General features: G+C 43.4%; 2 protein-coding genes across 18 annotated transcripts in view; one reads left to right on the top strand and one right to left on the bottom strand.

The window, feature by feature from the left end:
- Window positions 1–886, bottom strand: part of LOC122456606 (vegetative cell wall protein gp1-like) — a 64,090-nt gene extending 63,204 nt beyond the window's left edge. For 7 of the 14 annotated variants that reach the window (XR_006275588.1, XR_006275586.1, XR_006275584.1 and 4 more), the window contains exon 1: window positions 728–886. Coding sequence is in view for 1 of the 14 variants with exons in the window: in XM_043497031.1 (XP_043352966.1) it covers window positions 8–414 (407 nt within the window). In the remaining 13 variants the exon portion in view is untranslated. The other 7 variants (XR_006275581.1, XR_006275590.1, XR_006275592.1 and 4 more) reach the window with 3 other exon arrangements.
- Window positions 181–24,811, top strand: part of HBP1 (HMG-box transcription factor 1) — a 34,020-nt gene continuing 9,389 nt past the window's right edge. Inside the window, exons 1-8 of one of the 4 annotated variants that reach the window (XM_038390534.2) lie at window positions 181–260; window positions 8,455–8,647; window positions 9,908–10,142; window positions 12,044–12,176; window positions 13,633–13,744; window positions 13,831–13,943; window positions 19,858–20,014; window positions 20,624–20,768. In XM_038390534.2, the coding sequence (XP_038246462.1) occupies window positions 246–260; window positions 8,455–8,647; window positions 9,908–10,142; window positions 12,044–12,176; window positions 13,633–13,744; window positions 13,831–13,943; window positions 19,858–20,014; window positions 20,624–20,768 (1,103 nt within the window). In that variant the 5' untranslated portion in view covers window positions 181–245. Of the gene's footprint in view, window positions 261–5,282; window positions 5,546–6,766; window positions 6,933–8,454; window positions 8,648–9,907; window positions 10,143–12,043; window positions 12,177–13,632; window positions 13,745–13,830; window positions 13,944–19,857; window positions 20,015–20,623; window positions 20,769–24,811 lie in introns of those variants that run through there. The other 3 variants (XR_006275569.1, XR_006275570.1, XR_006275571.1) reach the window with 3 other exon arrangements.

Genomic DNA, 24,811 nt, shown 5'->3' with positions numbered 1-24,811 from the left:
CAATGACCAATCGGAACGCATCTTTAGTGTGATTGACGTCCCGCTCTGTGCAATCGTCTGCGCAGCAAAGTCAAAACACGACCGCCCTTGGCGGTGGAGTCCTGACGGGCAGGTCAGAAAGCCAATAGCAAGGGGCCGTGCCTTGCGTCGTGTCTGTCCGGGCCACTGAGGACGAATCCCATGGGGGGGCGGGGTTTCATGAAGGGGGAGAGCGGCCGGAGGGGGAATCTGAGGGGAATCTCGAAATGGCGACGGGTTTGGTAAGTGCTGAAAAGTTTTGGGCTGAGGCGAGAAGGGGCCGGGCCGGGCCGGGCCGGGCCGGGCGAAGGCGGCTGGGCTGGGGCAGGAGAGCAGGCGCCGCTGGTGGGGGGAGGCTGTTGGTTGGGCTCCCCGCTTCAGGGGCCAGCGGCTCATTTCCCCCACCCAGCCGCGGGGTCCCGAGTCGCGGGCTCCTGTCCGGAGCCGGGACTCGACTCAGCGCGACCCAGCTTCCGAATCGATGGGTCTGTCAGGGGGGCGAGCGGGGCCCCGAGCGCCCCCGCCGCCTCCGCTGCCGTGCAGGGTCCTCCGAGCGCAGCGGCCACCCCGGGGAGCGCAGCGCAGCGCCACCGAAGTCCTGCGCAAGTTCAGTGTCCGGCTGCTTGCGCCAGCCCCCGCCGGAGCCGCGGGGCAGCGCCGGTGTTGCGCTGTGTGGCCCCTGCACGGGGGGAAGGGAGGGGGGCGATACCTGAACCGGAGAGGATCAAATCCGGCAGAGGGCCCCCGCGGAGCCCTAGTGCAGGCCAGCAGCCGCCAGAGGGTGGGGGCGCGGGGCGACCCCACTCTCCCCATCCCCCACCAGGCTTGTTGTTACGCAGTTTGAATGAATGGGCCTTGCGCGCATGCGCCGTGCTGGGGAGAAGTTTATAAACAAGGGCAGCTTCCAGGCGCTAATCACGTCACGTGACGGAGCGGGGGGGGGGCCCCCCTCTGGCAGCCGCAGAGCCCGTTTCCTCCCGGCGGCCTATGGCTCACAAACCCTCCAGCCAGGCCGTGGTCAGTCCCCGCGCGAGCCGCTGCGGGGACAGCCTTGCCGGCGTCGGCTTCTCTCTGCCTGGCCACTGGGCGTGTGGTTCGGAGCCTGCATCCAGGCTGCTTTGTGTTGTGAGTCAAGGACAGGCTTTTCTACTGCGGTGTGTTTGGACAGCGGCTGGCTGCAAGTGCTGCTGCAGTATACATAAAAATAACCCAAATCCTGTTCTGGAAGTTTGATGGTTGCCTAGTGACCCTGATCTAATTACGTTCATTAGGGGCAAACGGGATGGTCCCAACCAGTAGTTTGTATAGCGCAGACCTCCCCCTTCCCCTCCCCTATTTATCCAATCTAATTGAAAGGGGGGCTAGATCAGATCATCAAAAAATCAGAGATAATCTGGAGAATGGGAATGTGTGAGGCCGTGTTGCCATCTAGCGGCCATGGGAGAGATGGCCTGCTTCTGGACCTTTGTAGGCTGAGGTGAATTAGGAGCAAAATTTAGACCAGGGGTGGGCAAACTTTTTGGCCCAAAGGCCTTATCAGGATTGCAAAATGGTAGGGAAGGCTGTGCCTCCGCAGACAGCATGGCTCCTGCCCCCTGACTGCCCCCCTCAGAACTCCTGACCCATCCAACCCCCCCACACTCCTTGTCCTCTGACCGCCCCCTCCCGGGACCCCCTGCCCCTCCAAGACCTCCCCCGTACCCTTACGAGGCCGCTCAGAGCGGCAGAACAGGCTTATTGGAAAGCCGCGGAGGGGCTGGGGACTAGCCTCCCAGGCAGAGAGCTCAAGGGCCGGGTAGGAGGGTCCCGCGGGCTGTAGTTTGCCCACTTCTGATTTAGACAGAAGAATGGGAATTGGGGGTGCTAGAAGAAAAAATTATCAGCTGGCTGTACATTTATGGCTTTTCAATCAAGAACAGGACAACTTTGGGTGGATGATAATCAATGATTTTTGGGGGGGAAACAATTTTTGATTTTTTTATTTGAATTAAATACAGGTATAAAGTCTTAAACTAGCTTTTGTCAGTAGTCTCTTCTGAAGGTGCAGAGAGATTATTTTCCTTTCAGTTTACTCAAATAGTTGAAAGGTCAGTGGCTCTCAGCCTTTCCAGACTACTGTACCCCTTTCAGGAATCTGATTTGTTTTGCATACCCCTAAGTTTCACTGCACTTAAAAACTATTTGCATACGAAATCAGGCATAAACATACAAGTGTCATTGCACACTACTGAAAAATTGCTTATTTCTCATTTTTATCATATAATTATAAAATAAATCTGTTAGAATATAAATATTGTACTTATGCTTCTCTATGTACTATACACTGAAATGTAAACAAGTCATATGAAATTTTAGTTTGTGCTAATTTCAACAGGCTATATAAAATACACTAGTGTAAAACTAGGCAAATGTCTAGGTGAGTTAATGTAGATAGTAGGGGTAGTTTACCTCTGGTTGAAAACCACTGGCTTAGGTCGATGACTAGTTCATTCAAAGTTAAGAAACCAGTTGGGAGTTGAAAAAGCAAAAAAGCTTGTTTTCCTCTTCCATCTGTGAATAAAAACAAGGTGTGAGAGAATGAACTACCAGTTCTAAAATCTTGAAGAACATGATGACCAGAAACAATCATTTCAGTTCACAAACTACAGATAATATTTACTTTTGTTTAATAAATGATTTAGTTTTATATATAAAACATGTTTTCATAATTTTTTAAATAAACTTTATGTATCCAGTACAGCAAAGGTAGTTTTATTTAACTTAAAAAAACTATTTTGAAATGTTTCTGTGCATTTAATTGAGTTTTAATTCCCATCCAGATGGAGTTGACGCAAATCACAAGTAAAAAATTAATAATCATCTAAGATGCATCATTCACTATTTTCTAACATGTAAAAACTTAAGAATCTGAATAAATGTAAGTTAAGTAGATCGGTCAAATTGATCTCTCTCTATATATATTTATATGTAGTTTATTCTCCTGGTTAGCAAAAAAAAAAAAAAAAAGCATGAAATTTGGTGAATATTTAGGTGCAAATCAACACTTTTTAATGGTTACCAACCAATAAGAATTAATATTTCTTTAGGAAAATAACTTTTAAATAATTGATTTTAATCTTGTTTTGCAATTGTACTTTTTTTTAAATCAAGGTTTTCTGCTTGCTGATTTAAATTACGATTAAATTTAGTGATTTAAATCATTTTGATTTTAAATCAATCCATCCGGACACTAAACGTTATTGAACATCCTCCTCCGTTACAAATCAACTGGAACAGTACCTCATCTTCCTTAGGTGATATGAATACTATCATCCTTCTTGCCAAATATAGAACGGAAATATTTATTGTACACTTCTGCCTTTTTTTATCATTATGAACGCTTTTACCATCTTAATTTAGTAAGAGCTTATACCACTGCTAGGATTTCTTTTGTTCCTGGTATACTTAAACTCCTTCTTGTACTTAGCCTTGCCAGCCATGGAATTTTGTCTTTAGCTTCCCTTATCAATATTACGCACTTCATAACTTCTAATTTATGCAAATTGCTATCTATGTCTACCTTTCTACATTTGTTATATATTGCTTTTTTATTTCTAACTATTCCCTTCACATGTCCACTGAAACAGCCATGGTGGGCTATTAGCCAGGGTGGATTGATTCAAAAAGTAAAAGTTTTATAACTGTTATAACATGAGTTATCAACATCAGCTGTCAAAATATGCAAAGTAAATATTCTTAAATAAAACATTAGGTTCTCAGGCAGCATTTTGCTTATTTTGCCTACCTGTAAACTTTGATTATTACAGTTGGAAATATTTTCTAGTCAGTTTGTATTTGTATGGTCAAATGAACATTTACTGATAAAAATTGAGTACTTCCAAGTCTAAAAATATTCTTGATCAAACACAAGTTAATTGGGCTCAATGCAGGGATAACAGGATGAAATTTAGTTCCTGTGATATACAGGAGGTCAGACAAGATGAATTAATGGTCCCTTCTGGCCTTAAAATCTATGAAACTGTAATTCACACCTAGTCTCTTATCTAATATGTCTTCTAAAGAGTGATGGTTCACTGGCACAGAAGTCAAAATGAAAACAATGTTCCAGTCCTCAGAAGCTTGTAGCCTTTTTAATTTCTTGCAGAAGGCGGACGTGCTCCCCTTTCCCGTCCAACTTCCTATAGACTTCCAGTGCCCCTTAAAATCTGGCCTATGAACTGCATGATCCAGGAGTAATTTGAGGGTTAAATAAAATGTATAAGCATGTACATGCAACTTTCATTTGGAGACAGTTACACTGTTATTCATTTCAAACAGGTAAGAGGATCCTATGTGTGGCATTTAAATGGTTTGAGTAGACTAGCACTTCTTTGAGCCTCCTCAGAGAATGAAAGAGATCTTGTAGAATTGGATAAAGCCATTGAAGTTCAGTATGTCTAATTCTGAAATACTCTGTTTACAGCATAATAGATTCTTACTGGGTTTTCTGAGACTTTGGCAGTTGGTTGGGGAAAAATAACGCCAAAAGGAAAACTACAGGAGATAGTCTCACCCAAACATCCCATCTTAATGTGGCTTTGGTAGATGTTGCTCAACCTTTGCCAAAAGTCTCACTGAATCCCATTTTTTGAATAGAGATACTTATCCATTTTAATAGAAGGTATATAACCTAGTAAATAAACTCATTCATTATTGTCAATTTCTTAAACATGAACAACTCAACTAATTTTTAAAAGTTGTGTTTATACAAATCATTCACATTTGTCTTTGTTGACAAAGGAAATAAAATGTTTTTACAATGTTGTACTACAGTTCTGTACTTCTAGCAAATATATTTATCGCAAATGTTTTTGAGCATGAAGCTGAATTAAAAAGAAAACCATCTGTACTCTCAGGCTAATTACTGTTTATTCCGTGGCAATAACATCTTAGGGGAGAGAAAAAAGCATATGATGCCCAGATCAGACTTTAATCTACCAGGATAAAACATTGCAAAATGAACTTGGACCCATTTATTTTCTTATTTGTCGAAGGCAATCTCGACTTTTGCATACAGAGATTTTTGTCTGGGTAAAATTATTGAGAGCTGGAAATATTAACTCATTTGCTGACTGGAAAATGTATTCCTCATGCATATTGTACAGGTTGTATTGGTCATAGGCTTTTAATTTTTTTAGGTAAATTTTTATTATGAACTTAGCATTTGTTTTAGAGAAATATCTCCCCTGTGGAGCAACTAACTCCGTCATTTTGGCAGGGACAGAAAAATCAAGAAGAAAAAAAAACAAAACCATGGAAGAAGAGAAGGAAACGGAGAGAACACAAGGGACAGCAAAACTAGGTGGAAGGGAGGAAAAGAAGGGCATAGACAGAAAAGAAGACAGAACAGCCTCAAGAACGGATAGTGCTCTGATTTGTCCTGATCCCTTCCCCAGCTCCCTATGAAGGGCCAGACCCAGATGGAGGATGGGGAGAAAAAAGCCAGAAAGAAAATAGAAGGAAGGAAGGAAGGAAGGAAATAGGGATGGTAAAATAAAAAAGACATGATGCATGTAGCACTTGGATAATGATGTTTATGTACATAGGTCACTTTCTCCATTTCACTGTGAAGTCCCCTGGAGAATATCCAAAGCTCTGTTAGAACAAATTCTGCTTTCAGCTACACAAGTCTGAGTAATTAGATTATCACTGACTTGGGAAAATGTGAATGCATAGCTGAACAAATTTGGAGTGGGGAGCAAGGTGATGACAAAATGTTGATTAGGAGATTTGAGTCAAATTATTGCTTAATACTAGACTTAACTAGATTGACAAAGCCGGTATTTTTTTTTAAAATTACATGCCACAATAGCGGATTCTCTTCCCCCCCCTCCCCTTTTTGTTTGTTTTTGTTCTTCCCTATCCCAGTTTGCCTTTTCCGGACTAAAATATGTTGTGCAGCACAGATGTCTTTTTCATATACAAATGCTTTTTAACCAAATTAAGGGTGTTGGTTCTTCCCAGCTGTGTGATATCAAATAATAATGGCTTGTCTACACTGGTAAAATCATGAGGATGCTAATGGGTTCCTTAGACTAGCCACATCTTTTAGAGGTGTTAATCTCAATCATTCCACTAATAATCTGTCAACAGGTGTTGGACAGACCAAATCATTCAGCAGCAATAGCAGCAGACCATTATTAGCATAAGTTGTCAAAAGACAGCTGTCATCTTGGACAGCTTTTGGTGGTGATCTTTATCATTGGGTATGGCATGATTTATAAAGTGCTCCTCCCTTCACGTTGTATGAGAAAAAAATCTTTTTTTTTTTTAAGAGAAGTACTTTTAAAAGTCTTACAAATTGATATTATGTACAAGTTTCTATCACTGAGCATTTGATTAAAGTATAGAGTTTTACTAAAATATGAGCATGCCGCTTTATAATTTTAAGTAGATGGTTGTAATCAGTAATCACAGCTAAAGCTATAGGCCATTTTCAGACATAGGTGTCTAAAGTTAGGCATCCAAGCCCTGATCCATCTGGTCCATATAGTTGATGGGCATTCATTTTGTTCACAGATGATAGAATGAAGAAAACTGTTCCTCAAGGCAGCCTTCCTGAAATTAAGCATTCCACTAGTTTGATGTTCTTCATTTCTACTGTCCTCAATGGAGATAATGCAGCAGGCCATGCTTTCAAGAAAATTCTTCCAATAGGAATACAAATACTAATTTTTACTAATTGTTTGTTTTTCTTTTTAATTTATAGTTGGCGTCTGTGTTTTCCTTTCTGTGACATTCGTGGTGAAACTGTTGTGTGGTTTGAACTGATGAGAGCTGAACAGCAGTAGTAATGTGCTTCCTTGCATTTTGCTATGCCTGTTTGGCTGAATAAGGGATAGCTGTATGCTAAAGTATGAGGAGAAGTTGGGAATGTAAGTCCTTGATGCTATTGACCACAAAATGTTGCTGACACAGATGTTGTTTCTAGTAAAGGTGGATAGTATTGCTCATGTGGTTGTGCAGCTTTTTAATAGCATTGTACAAGTCTGATTGAAGTCAATGAAAAGACTCCCACTGACTCCAATGATAGCTGGCTCGGGCCTTAAGTGAAACCTCCCCGTGGGTAGTTATTGGCAATTGTTCCTCTGCTTCTGAAGTCCCTCTTATGCAGAATACCACAGGGTATTATTTTGCCATCCTTTGTGTTGAATGTATATGAGGCAATTAGAAGTCCTGTTTAGCTCTTCTCAGCTTGAAATGGTGCTACAGTACTATAATTAATTAATAAATGGTGAAGAATACTCATGGCCCCAAAAGTGCCTCTGCCATCGTGTTTCCCCACTAAAGAAAACATTAATGACTTAGTAGACATGCCAAAACCGGCCATAAATGAAAATAAGACGTGTGCAATCGTGTCAAATAATTTCATTGTGGTAGCGGAAGTCTATTTGTAGTGTGGTTGTGGGAGATTTTCAAAGGAACAAATGGGAGAGTTAGGCTTAACTGTCCTGTATGCCTTTGAAAATCTTCCCTATTATTATTGTCAGTTTTTATTATTTATATTGTGGTAGCATGTAGAGGCCTCAGCCAGGTCAGAGCCACATTGTACTAGGCACTGTACATAGTAAATAGCAGTCAGCCCAAAGAGTATACAATCTAAAAGATGGTATGAGGTGGATGAAACAAGTGTATACGAGGGTATGGTAACAAAAATAGGCTATTTTAGCACAGACTTGCTGCGCGCACAGTGGATAGCCAATGAATTGCGATAATCTCAACCACAACCTGCCTAACCATCGGATGGCAGTTTTCTGTATACATAGAGCAGAGGGAAGATAGTCTCATTACTTAATAGATTATTCTTCAAAATATTATAGTGCATATGGGATGTACATTTAGTTTTGTTGTGTCTTGGAATTTTCTTTGTCAGTTATCCATCTCGTTGTATTCTGCCCTGTTATAAAACACCCTGTTATAAAACACCTATCACCTTTTCAGTGATACTTTTTGAAAGTAGCCGTGAATCCTGTTACAGTAGCTTTAGTCTGTCATTACCTGAAAGATCAGTAAATACACCAAATTATTATAGTTAAAATGAAAGTTTTCTAATCTTTAGGGAACAGCAGTTGTGCAGAATAACCACCTGTTCCTCTCACAGTTGGTACTAACATTTAGTAATATTCCTTTTATTTTAAATTTACACCAAGATTTTAGGAAATGAAGAAAGCAAGCTGTCAATGTAATTGAAATGTGTAATGAAAGTTACTAAAACTTGGCTTTTTGTTCTCCACTATAACTAAGCATTTTGGTAATACAAGAAGTTAGACAGAAGTAGTAGATAAGACTTTTGGATAAGGGAGGGCTTGGTGATAGGGCAACAATTTGTATATAGAGCTACATAACACACCTAATGTTTCATAATTTTTATGTGTGTAATCTTGTGTCTTTTCAAAGTCAGAAAATTTGAAGCATCCTAACATGGTGTGGGAAGTGAAGACGAATCAAATGCCTAATGCAGTGCAGAAACTCTTGTTTGTAGTGGACAAGAGGACTTCAGGGATGAGTGAGTCATTGGAGTTACTGAAATGTAATGAGAACCTGCCATCTTCTCCTGGATATGCATCCTGTGATGAGCACATGGAGCTTGGTAAAGAATTTAATAGCTTTCTAAAAATTGCATAAAGTGCCCAGTTCTGTAGTTGTTCCATGTGTGAAGTTCCTATTGAAGTCCATGCAAGTTACACACATGGAGTAACAACAGAATCAGACAGAATTTTCCTCTTTCTACGTTTACTTCTGTTTTTTATTAGTACATGAAATATGCATAGTACTATAGTTGATGTATCATGCCATATTACAGTTCTAAGGCACAATGGTTTCCCTATTTAGCCCATCCCAGCTCCTGCCACATTCACGTACAAGCAGATGTTGCCAGAAACTTTCTTTCTTAACTCTGGGCTGTAAGTTTCTGCTCACAACTTCCAGTGAAGTTCTTTATGTTAAGGAAGAAGTACACAGACAGAGCTTCACATCTCATCTCCCAGGTCCAAATCCAAATGCAGATTCTGGCCAAGAGGAACATTTAGCTTCATTGCTATCATGCTCAAGAAAAGCAGTATATAAATCATTGATTAATGTGTAATCAGTAAAATATTCATGTTATATGAAGTTACACAGTAGTTCAGTACATGAAGTACAATAATGTTATTAAATTACACAGGAGTAGAGTGTATATTGATCGCAGTAAGAAGTTAAATAACAAATGGGGGAGTCTGCTTTCGCAAGAATGTTTAATATGTAAAATGTGTAGGCTGCTGGTCATATATATGAATAGCTGCTGCATTCGTGGCTTCTAAAATATGACTCTGCAGATTAGCTGTGAAACTTCGACAGAAATAGCCCTGGATGTTTAGCATTTTGTAGAGAGATTGTAGTGCTTGATATTCATTGAACATTTTAAGTGGTGTAGTGTAGAGATGCACAGTAACTTAATTTACTGATTCATCAGGCTCAGACTGATGCTATTTCTCCCCCCCTAAATGTTGGCCTAATTAAACCTTAGAAATACTGCATCTGCTATCAGAACCACATTTTGTATGTATTTATTTGTGCTCATAACTTGATCTTTGAAAGGATCTGTTCAGTTTAATTTTTTTATTAAAATTATTGCCTAAAAGTAAAAATAGGAATTTAGAGAGGCATTCTATACTGTCATATCTGTAGCTCTATATAAGTAATATAGATGTGATAAAGGGGTTTGAGAAGCACAGCTAATTGCTATTTAGAAGGTTTTTTTTAAGTTACTGTGTCCCTTCTCCTTTTGTTCACCACAGATTCTTTTATCCACTATTGTTAAGTAAAATTCAGCCATGGAAATTAGCATGATTTTTTGTACACTTGTTCGTAGATGATCTTCCTGAACTACAAGCTGTTCAGACCGATTCTACCCCAACTGCGCTCTTTCAGCTTGGTACAGATGTTTCACATCAAGAATATTCAAGGCCTTCATGGAACCAGCATACCTCAAATAACAATTCAGAAAGTGCTTATTCTTGTGAGAATGGGGTGAACTGGTTGACAGAACTGGCAAACATAGCCACTAGTCCACAGAGTCCTCTCATGCAGTGTTCTTTTTATAACAGGTACAGGCATTCATTTTGGTTCTTTTAGTTCTAAAATATGCAATATTGTTTATGTTGTTACAGACATTTCCTTTATTCTTCAGAGGGCTCTGTGTCCCAACTTAAACTCTGAACAGTCCCTATTTTAACCGTGTTTTTGATCTTCCCATTCCTGCATGATAGCCACATTCCTTTCCCAGAATACAGTATGGGACTCTTTTTAGAGCAGGGGTGGGCAAACTTTTTGGCCTGAGGGCCACATCTGGGTATGGAAATTGTATGGCAGGCCATGAATGCTCATGAAATTGGGGGTTGGGGTGGGGCCAAAAATGAGGACTTCAGGGTGTGGGAGGGGACTCCGGGCTGGGACCGAGGGGTTTGGAGTGCGGGAGGGGGATCAAGGCTGGGGCAGGTGGTTGGGGCAACGGAAGGGGTCGGGGTGCAGGCTCCAGGCAGCGTTTACCTCAGGCAGCTCCTGGAAACAGGAGCATGTCCTGTCTCCGGCTCCTACGTGGAGGTGCAACCAGGTGGCTCTGCCCGCTGTCCCATCTGCAGGTGCCGTCCGTGCAGCTCCCATTGGCCGTGGTTCCCAGCCAGTGGGAGCTGTGTGAGTCGTGCTTGGGGCGGGGGCAGCGTGCGGAGCCCCATTTGCCCCTACGTGTAGGAGCTTCCGAGAGCTGTGCGGACCCATGGCACGCGCAGAGCAGGGCAAATGCCTGACCTCGCTTCTTGGCTGGAGTGCCAGAGCAGGGCAGCCCCGGACCTCGCTCCCCAGCAGGAGCTTGAGGGGTGGATTAAAACGTCTGGAGGGCCAGATGTGGCCCCCGGGCCGTAGTTTGCCCACCCCTGTTTTAGAGCCTATTGCAGCAGCTTCATAATTGTCTATATGGAATGAAGTTGAGCAGTGCTAGGCAGTCGCTCACCACAGAGATCACAATATACTCGTCCTGCTGTGCAGCTGTATGAGAGACTCTAGGTATATCTGCACTGCAATCAGGAGGTATGATTGCAGCGTGTATAGACCTACCCAAACTAGCATTGATCTAGCTAAATCAAAGCATGCTTGAGTATTTCTACATATGTTGCAATCATACCTCCCACTTGCACTGTAGACGTACCTTGTGTCACAAGCCATGGAAGCATAGCATGAAAGCAAACCAGACTTGTGACAAAGGGTGCTTAGATTGAAAGCTGCTCTGCAGGTTTAGTTGGAGTCTGGGGTGTTGGCTTGTTTCTTGTGGCTCTCTGGTCTATGCAGTGCCAGTCCTCCCACATGCAAGTGTGGGAATGATGGAGCAGCATCAGAACTATGGCAATACATTGTATTTTTAGGGTAACTTCTCGTTTGGGTAAGGAATGATCTTGTCATTTTTTAAAAACTTTCTGCATCGTTATTGTCATGCATACCTGGTTGTATTAGTAATTGGCTGAGATGCTAAGGAAAGGTATGGACCAAAGTTATAATTCCGGAAGAAAAATTGCAAATAATTGTGTAATGAAAGTGTGAAGACTTTTATGGGGTATGGTAGATTGGGTGGCTTATGGCTTATATATGCAGTCACTAGGGCAGATTGCCTAGTGACTGCATATATAGAAGCTTAATAACCAGAGTTAAATCACTAAACGTGTATTAAATTGCTCCTACACAATGTGCTAAATGTCTGCCTATTTTGGATGGAATGGTTTAATGATAAATTCAACTGTGTGTAAGGGAAAGTTGTGTATATGTCTGTCTGTATAAAATGTCAACACAGGCAAGATGTTTACGCACAAAGTTTGCTGTAGACAAAGACATTTCATCTTTTGATTTGAAATTTCTATATGAAAAATAATTGTAAAAAAATCTATTTAGAGTAATAGCATAATCTTGTGATGCCAAAATATCAAGTTTTATTTTAATAAATATTAATTTTTCATTATAGATCATCTCCTGTTCATATAATAGCAACAAGCAAAAGTTTACATTCCTATGCACGTCCTCCACCCGGATCCTCAAAGAGTGATCCTAGCTTCTCTAAGCATCACTTAGATGAAACAACAGTCAGACATGAAAGGGTGAGTTGTCCTGAAATGCTTGTTAAATTATGTGAAGAATCAGGACAGGTAGACAAAAGTTTTCAGAAACAGAAGAAAGTACAAGAATAAAATGTATACATTTCTAAAATTCTTCCTATTGTAAGCTGGGTTCCCCATAATCATTATTTTTTTAGCACCAGCTTGTACCAGAGACAAAAATAAGTTTGTTACCCAAAGAGATTACAATCTAAAACATATGCAGAGTAGGTGTAATAGGAAATGCAGAGGAGGAAATAATAAGTTCGTATTTATTTAATGTATTTTGATCCTACACGTGTTGGTATTGTGAAAGAAGCGATGCCCCAAACCCTTAAAGATATGAACAAAGGACCAGCCTCAAGATCATGGTCTACATTGCCATTAGTGTTCCCTCTAATTTTTTACATCGATGTGCGGATTAAATTTTGTTATGTGCACCAATATGACCATATTGGTGCACATAACAAAATTCATGTGGTAGGGGGCTGATGGGTTTGGAGTGTGGGAAGGGGCTCAGGGCTGGGGCAGAGGGTTGGGGTGCGGGGCAGGGGGTGAGGGCTCTAGTTGATGGTACAGGCTGTGGGGTGGGGATGAGGAGATTGCGGTGTATGAGGGGGCTCAGGGCTAGGACAGAGGGTTGAGGTGCAAGGCATACGGGCTCTGGGATGGGGGGGTGTGGGGCATAGGCTGCCCCGGGGCTGCCATGGGGAGAGAGGACTTCCTCTCCCCCTACTCCCAGCCCTCTATAGCCACAGCAGCTCGGGGTCGGGTGAGAGGCACCTCTCCCCAACTGCAGCAGCAGGGCTGGGCCGGGTCAGGGACTGGGTGCCTCTCTCCAGTGGGGCTGTGCTGGGCTGAGGGAGGAGCTCCTCTCTCCATAGCTCCAGCGGAACTGGGCTGGGCTGAGGAAGGGGTGCCTCTCCCCGCCTTCCTGCACAGCCCTTGAGAGCTTGCTGCGTGGCTCTACAGGGAACATTGATTGCCATGTGTGTTTCTTAGCTCTGATTCCTGTCTGTTGGTCTTTGGGTCTGATCCTGTTCCCACTAAACTCTGTGGCAAAACTCTCATTGGCTTTAGTGGGAAGAGTATGAGGCGCTGGAGACTGACAACACATTTAGGCACATTATGGGATGATGGGATGCACTGGTTATTGCAGAAGTGTTCCCTGTAGCTGACTGAGGAATGAAGTCGAAGGGTTGTGAAAAAAAAATGGTGTCTAGACCTTGGCCAGAAAGATGATGGCTCTGTTCCTCAAATAGACAAGCATGAAATTGAGCACTGGTTCAGATTTGTTCCCCTTCCCTTGAGCCTTTGTATCCCTGTTTCCAAGGAATCCTCATTTTATAATCCTCAGCTTGAAGTCAGTGTGTAAAAGTTAAGCACATGCATAAATATTTTCAGAATTAGCCCGAAAGATATTTGTTAAATCATTTTTATATTTTTGTTTTCCGAATAGACAAATAGTGAATCAGAGTCTGGTATTTTCTGCATGTCATCGCTTTCAGACGACGATGATCTAGGATGGTGCCATTCTTGGCCCTCAACTGTTTGGCACTGTTTTTTAAAAGGTAAAATAGCATTCATTGTAAGATCTTTTTTTTTAAAGCTCCTTCTTTTGACAGAAACTTACTGACCTTTTCTTTTCAAATATCAGGCACACGTTTATGTTTTCACAAAGGACACAACAAAGAATGGCAGACAGTTGAACATTTTGTTACAGCTGAAGGTTGTGAAAATGAGGATGATCTCTTAATGGGAACTTACAAGGTAGTCCTTTAATGTACTGAATCCTTTGCAGAAACTGAAGTACGGTGCTTATATTGTGTGCAACGTTATCCACGTCTTGTTGCATCAGGATGGTTCTTTTTTGCATAGATGCTGCTGTGTATTCTGCTTAGGTGTCTGTGTGCCCAGCACACTGGAGCTGGAGAATTTTGTTTAGCAGTACCCATAGGAGACAGGTGCTCATAAACCCTCCCCTGGCTATACGAGTCAGCGCTGCTGTGACTCCCCTCAGTTCCTTCTTATCAGCTATGGCTGGAGTCAGAGCTCCGTGTGGTTCACAACCTCTCTATTTCTTAGTGACTTTTTTTAGTTTGTATATAGTTAAATAGTATCCTTAGTATCGTGTTAGTTAGATTTCTTGTTAGTTAGCTTTAGTTGAAGTATTTCCCTGGAGATGCTCTCACCAGGGTTTAAACATTATCTGTCATATGGGGAAGCGATTCCCATCTTATGTGGTGCTTGCTGTGCGTAGGCGAAGCCCATGTCAAGGAGTGTTTGTAAATTGTTCACGATGTGGATTCAGGTGGTGAGGGATCTTTGTCTAAAGCAGCACCTGCTTGAACAGGCCAGGTGGCTTGGTTCAGCTCTGAGGCCTACATTGGATCGGAGGTGCCCTTGGGTTCTGAGAGTGCTGTCTGGAGCTGGAGCAGACAGAGGAGTTGTTCTCCCTAAGGTGCGCCAAGGAAAAGATCACATAAGACCAATCGAGGCCGTTCAAGGTCATCTGCCTCCTCCTGGAGGAGCACAGACTAGCACAGTGTGAATGCCAATGTGCAGATTAGAGGAGGTCCTGTCAACCACTCTCTGGTACTGTGCAGGGAGGTCAGAGACCCCGTATCACGGTTCCGGCCCCAGGGCATCCATTGAGTCCGGTACCAACAAGGGCAGTGCTAGCACTGACTGTTTCCATGCCGGTGGCATATTAGGTGGCTCCTCTGCTTCTCTGTCCTTAGCTTGTCCTTGTTCCAGGGCTTGCATTGTTTATAGCCCCATTGGGTCCATCAGCACCGCACCCCAGTGTTTCCCAGTCAGTGGAAGTGGGCCTGGTGCCAGGCTCGGCATCAGGGAACTCCTTCAGCTCCCCTGCTGTTGGTGCTGCACTCACCGTCCTCTGCACCATCAGTCACCTTGGTACTTCTGCCAATTCTGTGGTCAACCATCGCTTCCAGCTCAGGAAACAATGGAGGCATATTTGGTGCTGGCTGTAACGTTTCCACCATCAGCATCAGTTCCCTCTTCATTCTGGGTTATAAATGAGTCAGACCAATCGCTCACCCTTTCTGGGCTGGCTCCACCTTATCTCCAGATGCCTGGGATTCCTTGGGGTCCAGGTTGGTTTCTTCCTTCTTTTCATTACCTTACCAGCATTGGGGATGGAGTGCTGTGGTTACCAGGATTGGTATGCACCCTGTGGTCAGGATGGGGTCCCTCGCCTGGCACCTACTAGTTACCAGTGGTCATACCAGTGGCCTCCCTGGAATCTGTGGGATGCTCCTTGGTTGCGGAGGTCCACCTCCTCATCTGACTCTAAGGCAGGATCACTGTTGATCTTCCACAGGCCCAGGCACCAGCGAACCTTCCCCTTTTAGAGCCTCTAGAGTCGTCCCATTCAGGTCCGACTGTTCTGGATCAGGATCCAGCTCTGGCAGTTAGTCGCTTCGTCTTCATCCCTGGTCAATTCTGCGGTTCCTGGCTCTTCCTCTCCTTTGGTACCAGAGGATTTCAAGGCATACCAGGACCTTTTGCAGCATTTGGCTGCTTCCCCACATATTGAAGCAAGAGTTACTGCAGGAGAATACCCATAAGTTGTTGAATGTTCTGCTGCTATCTGCTCCTTGGAGAGTTGCCCTCCGTATTATGATGTACTCCTAGAGCCTGCTGGGGTTCTGTGGAGCAGTGTTGTCAAACTTATTTGATTGTGCCCCACTTCTTTGTGTCTGTAGTAGTTTATGCCCCCCTCACCCCCACAAGTACGTATATCGGTATAGGTGGTGGTGGTGCTTCACTTGAACCAGTTTGGGCTATGTTTTTCACTTGAGGTTTTTTTGTTTTGTTTTTTTTCTGTTGCATGAATGAGCCAGTGATCCATTGTAATAAGAGCAAAAGCAAAACCGCATGCTTACAATTAAATGTGCACATTGCGTCGTAGCAAGTCAGTTAATGTACAGATAGCATTATACAAAGTTATTGCTATGCAAGCTAAACAGAAATCCGTCAAAATGCACAATGCCATCTGAAGCCCTGATATATCTGGAGGAATTAGCTTCACTTGTTGTTCATTGCTGTGGGTAAAATGTGCGCAGTAAGACTTCCCCCCCCCCCCCCCTTAAAGCTTCTCATGTCCCCCTAGAATACATTCTGTGCTCCCCAGGGTGGTCCACCACCCAGTTTGAGAACTTCTGCTCTGGAGCATGCTGGCTTCAGTACCTTCTATGAAGCACATGGAGAAACGCTACTTTGTTCCAGTGCAGGGCTTTCAGGTTTTGTTCTCGCATAGGGCCCCAAATTCCCTAGTTGTAACCAGTGAATAGAGCCCAGTAGTGCAGATTTAAGTCCACTCCCAACGATGAGGACATTAAATGGATGGACCTGATGGGTAGGAAGACTTAACCTCCTTTTCCTTGCAAATGCGTATTGCTGTCCAAGTAGGACTTGTGAACTGGATGTCTGTGTCTTAAGTTTGCAGACCAGCTGCCTAAAGCCTCAAGGGAAGAATTTGGGGTTTTAATTACTGAAGGCTTCTTGGTGGCTAAGACTTCATTGGAGTCTGTGCTGGACGTTGTGGATAATTCGACCAGAGTGATGGCCTCGGCAGTGACCATGAGAAGGACATCCTGGCTGCAGGATTCGGGCATTGCTCCCGATGTGCAACAGACCGTAGAGGATTTGCCCTTTGACAGCCAATATTCTGAACTTATTCAAAGACTCTAGGACTACTCTACCGTCCTTGGGGGTGTATATCCCAGCAGTGCAGAGGCACCACTATGATGGGTGGCAGCAGCAGCAAAAGTATCATCCGTAGTATACATTTGGGCAGCCTTTTGCTTCCCTAGAAAGGAGCATAGGTCCCAGAGAAGGAGGCATTCAGGTCTGGGGTTGGCCAGTTGACATACCTTACTCTGTGCCCCCCCTTCTGTCCCCCCCCAAGTGCCAACTTTCACTCTTTAGTCGGGAGCAGTGTTCCAGTTTTTGCTCCCTTCTCCCCATCCCCTCCATTTGGGGACAAGCTACTTGCTTTCAAAATGCCTGGGGCTCGGTCACCATTGACAGGTGGGTCTTAAGCACCATCAAATCAGGCTATGCCATCCAGTGCTTTTCCATCCCCCCATATCCTCTGGTCCCTCTTCAGGGACCCCTCTCAGGAGATACTGCTCCTCAAGAAGATTCACTCTCTTCTGGCTTTGGGAATGATAGAGGAGCTTCCTCCAGAACGCCAAGGTCAGGGGTTTCTATTCCCAGTACTTTCTAGTACCCAAATCCAAGGGAGAGGTAAGACCCTGTCTCGATCTTTGGATCCTCAAAAAATATGTCTGATACATAGAGTGACTATTTGGAACTTCATCGATTATCCTCCCTGCGCTGTCTCAGAACAACTGGTTTGCTGCTCCGGACCTTCATGGTTACGATTTTGCCAAGCCACAGAAAATTCTTTTGATTCATTTCAGCTAAACACCATTTCCCTTTGGCCTTTCTTTTACTCCTCAGGTTTTTACTAAATGCCTGGTCATGACGACTGTGTCCCTCGGAGGAAAGGAATCCACATCTTCCCATATCTGAATGACTGGTTAGTGAGGGGCAGATCCAGAGAGGAAGATCTTTCTCATGTCAGCGCTACACTGCACTCGCTCGACCATCTGGGTCTCATCCTAAACACCTTGAGAGTATTTTTGCTCTATGACTGCATTCAGGCAATTCACCACCTTTGCTTTAGTCTGCATTTTCAGCCTTCCAGGAGAGTTTGGGTGTGTGTGAAGCTCTTTGGCCACATATCCTCTTAGATGCAGGTGGTCCAGGTTGCAAAGTTTCATCTTCACCCCCTTCAGATGTGGCTCAGGACGGTTGACTATCCGACTCACTTCTGGACTCCTTGCAGTGGTGGACACTTCCGGAGAATGTTTGTTGGGGCATTCCCTTTGTCTTGCCCTTACCAGCCAGGTCTGTTGTCACCAATGCCTCCCTGTTAGGTTGGGGAGCACATCTGGGGTCCTGAAAGTTCAAGGTCTATGGTTGGAGCAGGAGTCCTCACCCTATATTGGCATGCTGGAGCTTCAGCCCATCTACAGTGCATGTCACACTTTTCTGGACTGTATCGGGGCTCATGGGTCACATACTTACTAACAATAGCGCGATGTATTATGTGAACAGACAAGGAGGTGCAAACTCCAGGATGCTCTGCCAAAAGGAAGTCAGATTGTGGCAGCTCTGCATTGAGGAGAGTATTGCTCTGCTAGCCGACCACTTGCCCAGTTTTCAGAATCATCTTGCAGACCATCTCAGCAGGAATTTTTTACTTGAGTCACAAGTAGTGCCTGAAGACAAGTATCCTCCACATCATCTTTGCAGTGTGGGGCATTCTGACAATCGACCCGTTTGCTATGAGGGAAAACAGGAAATGTCATCTGTTCTGCTCTCCAGGAGGCCCCAGTCCAGGCTCCTCTGTCCGACGCTTTCCATCTCAGCTGACAGTCGGCTCCTGTACACTTTTTCCCCAATCCCAGTCATTCCACAGGTCATCCTCAAGATGAAAGAGGACTAGGCCAAGCTAATTCTCATTACTCCAGCGCGTCCAAGGCAGTGTTGGTTCTCCGACCTGCTCATGATGTCAGTTCAACCTCCCATACCCCTTCCTCTCCATCTCAACCTGTTCGCACCTTAAGTCCCCCACTCAGCTCCCTGCATCTCATGGCGTGGCTGCTTTCTGGCTTAGTGAGGAGGAAGTGCAGTGTTCGGTAGCTGCTCCAGATCATATGAAGGGTCAAATGGTCCCTTCACAGATTATCTCTAAATGGGTAACATCCTGTATCAAGACTGCACATGAAATATCTTCGGCTATGTCTCCTCGGTGAGTTCTGCGAGAGCGCAAGCAATATCAGTAGCATTCCTTAGTGACATCCCAATATTGGACATTTGCAGGACTCCTCCTCCATGATCCTCCATTTGCACATTTATGAACCGTGATGCCATTATCACATCTTCCAGAGTAGATGCAAGTTTTGGTAGGGCAGTCCTGCAATTCTTGTTTAGATAGACTCCGAGCCCCACCTCCTGGGATGGGTACTCTTTCGAATCACCCAAGTGGAATACACATCTGCATCTACTCAAAGAAGAAGAAAATATTACTTAGTGTACCTGTGGTTCTCCCAGATGTGATGCAGATGTGTATTCCACAAGCCACTTTTTCTCCCCTCTGCAGTGGAGTCTGGTCGTGGTGTTCAGTGTGAATGAACTGAAGGTGGTCAAGGTGGTGCCATCTCATACAGCCAGGGGAGGAGCTATGAGCACGAGGTGTAAGTTACCCCCCCCACCCCACCCCAGTGGGTACTGCTAGGCAAAATTCTCTGTCTCTGGTGCACTGTGCATGCACACACACAAGTGGAATACATGTCTGCATCGTATCTCGAAGTAGCACAGTTACAGTAAGTAACCATTTCTTGTAAAGGGTGCATATTAAATCTGTCCAGTGCTCATCACTATAGTGTCTGAGAACCTGAATGTAAAACAACTGAACAGAGTACCTATAGATGTGTTCTGAGCATTGCAAAGTCTCTTATTAGTTTGTGGGGTTCTTTTAACCATTTGAATGCTGTTATTTTTCAGTGTGCCAGAAAAAGATATGTGTGCAGTATCCACAGTATTAGATTTTTCTGAAAAATCTGAAGCATGTGTGTGTTTCTAGGACTATGGTTCTGATGGTTTGAAGTTGATATCCCACGAAGAAAGTATTTCATTTGGTGAGTCAGTATTGAAGTTGACATTTGATCCTGGTACAGTGGAAGATGGCTTACTCACCGTAGAGTGCAGATTGGATCACCCATTTTATGTTAAAAATAAAGGTAGGAAAATATTGTATGTGTACAGAAAAACTCAGGAATTATGTAATAAATTCTCCTCCGAAAATATCTGTAAATCTCATAACCATCTCCCACAGTAGTTGAAAGCAGCCGTATTCCCCAGTCACATTATCTAAATCTGCTTGAAAGAAACATTGGAATTTAAACAATAAAATTTGTAGAAATATTGTCTGTGTTGTCCCTTGTTGAAAGGTTTAGCAAATATGATATCACAGAAAAGACAAAGAGAGAGAGAGAGCAAATAAAGGAGGCTGACGCCTCCTATATCTAAATGTGACACTTAAAGTTGGTAAAATGGCTACTTGGTTTGGTTTTCTGTTTCTTTTTTGCTAGGATAAAAAGCTTGTAAATGAGGTAAAAATGAACTATATTACATCAGTAATTACACAAGCAAGAAATTTCTGATTCTACTTTTGGGGAAAAAGTAAATCAAAACTTTATCTGAACAAATATTTCAAATTCAGTTTTGGGAAACCCAGTTTTTCTTTTGTGCTCTCTGCCAGGTGGGATTGGCAGTGTTTGATCTCTGCTAAAACATCAGAGCTAGAGCTCACTAGGCTGTTTGTCTAATTTTAATTTTTATTCCTGCAGGTTGGTCTTCTTTCTATCCAAGCTTGACTGTGGTTCAGCATGGCATTCCATGCTGTGAAATGCATATTGGAGATCTGTGTCTACCTCCAGGACACCCCGATGCCATTAACTTTGATGATTCAGGTGTTTTTGATACGTTTAAAAGGTAACTTCTGGATTAAAATGGCTTCATTGCTTTTCTGTGACATTTTTATTCAGAAGAAAAGTTGCATTAACCTTGTGGGCATGTAAATCTACCAGTATGTGAAATATGTTCTCCTAGGAGGGAGAGCAATTATTTATGATGGTATAAATAGGAGAGTAAGACTTAAGGCAAAATGTCAGAAAACCTTTCTGATGGTGAAATCTGTTAGTCTATGGCATTGTCTCACAAAGAAATTGGTGGCAGCCTCATTACTTAAGACATTTCAAACTAGACCAGATAAAGCACTAGAAAATATACTGTATGGAATAGTCCCACACTGGGTGGGGGAGTAGGGTGGGCTGGATAACCTAATATTTGCCATTACAGGGTGCATTTGTTGGCTATTGGCATATGCGTCATATACAGTCCACTGTCTTTAGCCATCCGAGCAGTTCCCCAGTAACCAAAGGACCAACCACTATGACATTGCTTTATTGCTCCTGGAATATGGTTCCTTCATTTTAAATGTTGTCTAATCAGATTTTTGAGGATTCTGCAGTTTGTCATTCCTTTTTGATATAGTTCAGAGAGAAGGAAGAGAGAAAATAGTTTTGATCAAACTGATTTTCCCATACTACTTTCTTCCTAAATTCCCTAGCTGATTTGGACCCCATCTTTATCCCCATTACCCCAGCAGCTTCCCTTCCAGCGGCAGATTATGGTCCACTTTGATCACTTTGAACTTTCAGTTTCTATTGGAAATATTAAAGTTTTCTGTTCCATTTTTTGGACTAAAACTGCTACTGAAAGGGCATCAGGGTTGTTGGAGATGAAGGAAAAATAAAAAACTACTTGTCCCCTGTCTGGACACTTATCAGGTCCTGTCTAGTTCTTTGGGCAGAAGGAATAAAGCAGTAAAGAGATCATGAGGCAACAGCTGCTGGCAGCAGAGCAGAGACAGGTTTTTTTTAAAGAAAACCACACTCAAGGCCCCAGCTGGAAATGGGGAAGGAGCAGAATCATTGGGAGACAGAAAGCTTCTTTTCACATTTCTCTGTCCCTCTTTTGAGCTGGCAAGGTAGGCTGTCAGCAGCTTACCATATCCTCTTCCCCCTTTTGCAGTTCTTTACTCTTCCAAGCAGATTTTGGACAATGACTATGCCCCATCCCAGAGCATTAAAGGGAAGGAAGAAATCCCCTCTGTAGACAAGCAAGTCACAGGGTATCTGATACTACTTTGATCTTCTGTTCAGAACAGCACTTCCAGCCTGCATCTCAGACAGGAAGTACAGGCAGTTGATGGAAATGCCCAATTCAGTTTTAAAAATAAAACGATTGGGGTTTATGGATTATGCACATTTTTAAGTCAGTTTTGTGATACAAGTTGGTATTTTAGAGTGATAATTGAATGGTACTCTTTTTTTCTTTTTTTTTTTTAGGGCATAGGAACACTGTATTTTAGCCATTTGTTTTCCCCAACTATGACCAACTACAGGCGTTAGCACTTAAATATATTGTAAGCAGTTGAGGGTGTCCTGAAACATAGTGGAATTATGCAGTGGTGTTGTAGCCATGTTGGTCCCAGGATATTAGAGAAAAAGGTGGTTGAGGTAATATCTTTTATTGGACCAACTTCTATTAGTGAGAGAGTTGCGCTTACTCATAGCTCTTCTTCAGGTCTGGGAAAGGCACTCAGATTGTCACTGCTAAATACAAGATGGAACAGATTGTTTCGCTTAAGTATTTAACATCCTAAATGCCCCAATAGTAACTATGTGAGTGAAAGCAAACAGTCACTACACTCTTGAATTAACTCACGCAGGAAAAGGATAAAAGACAAAAACAGCACATCCATAGGCAGCGAGTTCTATGGGCCCGTAGTGTCTGGACACCAGGAATATTCTTGGCCCACCTCCAGCAATGTTTGAAACTGGGTGTCTCCCTCGGTCCCGCCTTTTGCCCCTGGGTGCTCCCCTGTCCCCCCCAAACCCCCCCTCCCCCGCTTGCTCCACGTGGCTGCTGGCCCCTCCCTGCGGCCCCTGGGCAGGGTGGGTCTGTGTCTACGCATGTTGCTCCTGCTCCAAGTGCCCCTATGGTCAATAGGAAGCTGCGGGGGCAGAGCCTCAGGGTAGCAATGTGCGGAGGCCTCAGGCCTGCCCTATCTAGGAGCCCCAGGTAAGCACTGCACCCCCCCCACTCCCTCCCAGAGCCTGCACCCAAACTCAGTTCCAGAGTCTCCACCCCTCACTCCCTCCTGCACCCCAATCCCCTGCCCCAGCCCAGGGCCTGCACCCCAGACATCCTCTCTCCACCCAAACTCCCTTCCAGAGCTGTAGGCAGGTGAGGGACTGAGTTTGGGGGGAGGGCTCTGGGCGTTCTGGGCACCACCAAAATTTCTACAAACCTGGCGTCCCTGACTACATCGCCTGTGGGTGAACACTTTTTTTCACAGTAATCACTTTATATATGGCCTCTCATTCCTCATCCTCAAAAAAAACCCACACAACACTTTCAAAAGAAAAGCCTGGGAGCTTAAATCCATAACTTCGCTAGACATTAAAAATCATGGACTGAACCGGGACAGTGGATTTATGGCTTATTACAACAATCTGTAACTCACTAACAACCTTCCCCAGCTGCTTCCCTCCCACTCTTCCTTTCCTCCCTGTGACTGAGGGGTGTTAACAGGCCACTCACCTTTAATAGTCCCTTGAAATGTGTTAACTACTTATGCTAAACCATCTTCTCTACCTTGTATTTAGCAGTGACACTCTGAGTACCTTTCCGAGACCTGAAGAAGAGCTCTGTGTAAGCTCCACTCACTCACTGACAAAAGTTGGTCCAATAAAAGATATTACTTCACCCACCTCCTCTCTAATGGTGGAATTCTCACACTTCTGCCACTAGAGGGTGGAAGATTATCATCTCTGAATTAAAACATGTACTGTATCAATTGAATTAAATCATGTATTGTATCTGTGTTAATTTTTCAATGAAAGTTGCTATTTAACTATAAAAGTTTGCTTAAAGCAGTTGTTTGTGAAGACATAGTTTATAATGTTAGTCTCTGTGAGTAGTGTGTTTTTTATATTTGCTGTTAATATAAAAATTATAAATGAACTACAGGCTTTTTCTGGAAGGCTTATGGAGATGCTCTGTTTTTCATAATATTAAATATACTGAAGCATATTGTGTATAATAAAAATGTAAATGTGTAACATGTTTATATAGACTTTAGTCCTTCTTTAAGTGCAATTTTCAACACAACCTTAACTATGAAGTCACTACTGACTCTTCCATAATATATATTAAACAAAAATATGTATAGATCTTAAATATTATACTAAAGCGTCACATAGCTACTGATGGGCTTAGTTAGGGCTCAAATTGAAGGAAAAAAGTACTCTCCCAGATTTTGTCCACAAACCAAATTCTGCCCACTTCCAACTTGAGACACCAGAATCAGATGCCACTCACAGTAAATTGTGTAGAATAGATGTTCAAAATATGTTTATCTCTGCTGGGTTCCACTGGCCTCCTGAGCTTATTTCTTTCTCATTGGGATTTGAGTAAGGCATGTACATTAGTGATGTAAGAATCTAAGTTGTCATTTAAAAACAATTGTTTCTAAATGTCATGGTTGTAAATGAAACCTTGAAAAGGTGACCTGATGCAGTGATCTTTGCCTGAGTCTCCTGACAGCCTCTGGCAGAAGGAGCAACTAAGTCAGGGAGGAAGCTGCCGGTCCCCACATACACTGCCAGAGCAGACGTGGCCCTTATTACTGTGTGGTGAGCTTTGGTGCCCTGGTGGTTTCTGCAGGATTGGCTCTCACTGGTGGGGCTCAGATGCCCTTTGGACTATACTTTTTCCTCTCTGGCCTTTGAGCTCTGAATCACTTTATGGGTGAAGAAGTGGTTGACTAAATAGCCCTTTGGAAAGTACAGGGTCCTCAAATGAATTGTCACTACCAGCAACCATCACACGCCAGGCCTTGAGTTCAACCACCTGCCTTGAGCTGTAACAGAGACAAAAGCAGAAGGTGGACTAAGGTCCAAAGCAGA

This window comes from Dermochelys coriacea, chromosome 1 (assembly GCF_009764565.3).
Source record: "Dermochelys coriacea isolate rDerCor1 chromosome 1, rDerCor1.pri.v4, whole genome shotgun sequence".
Classification (NCBI taxonomy): domain Eukaryota; kingdom Metazoa; phylum Chordata; order Testudines; family Dermochelyidae; genus Dermochelys; species Dermochelys coriacea.
Note: the sequence above shows the minus strand (reverse complement) of the source record. Positions and strands in the feature narration are given on the sequence as shown.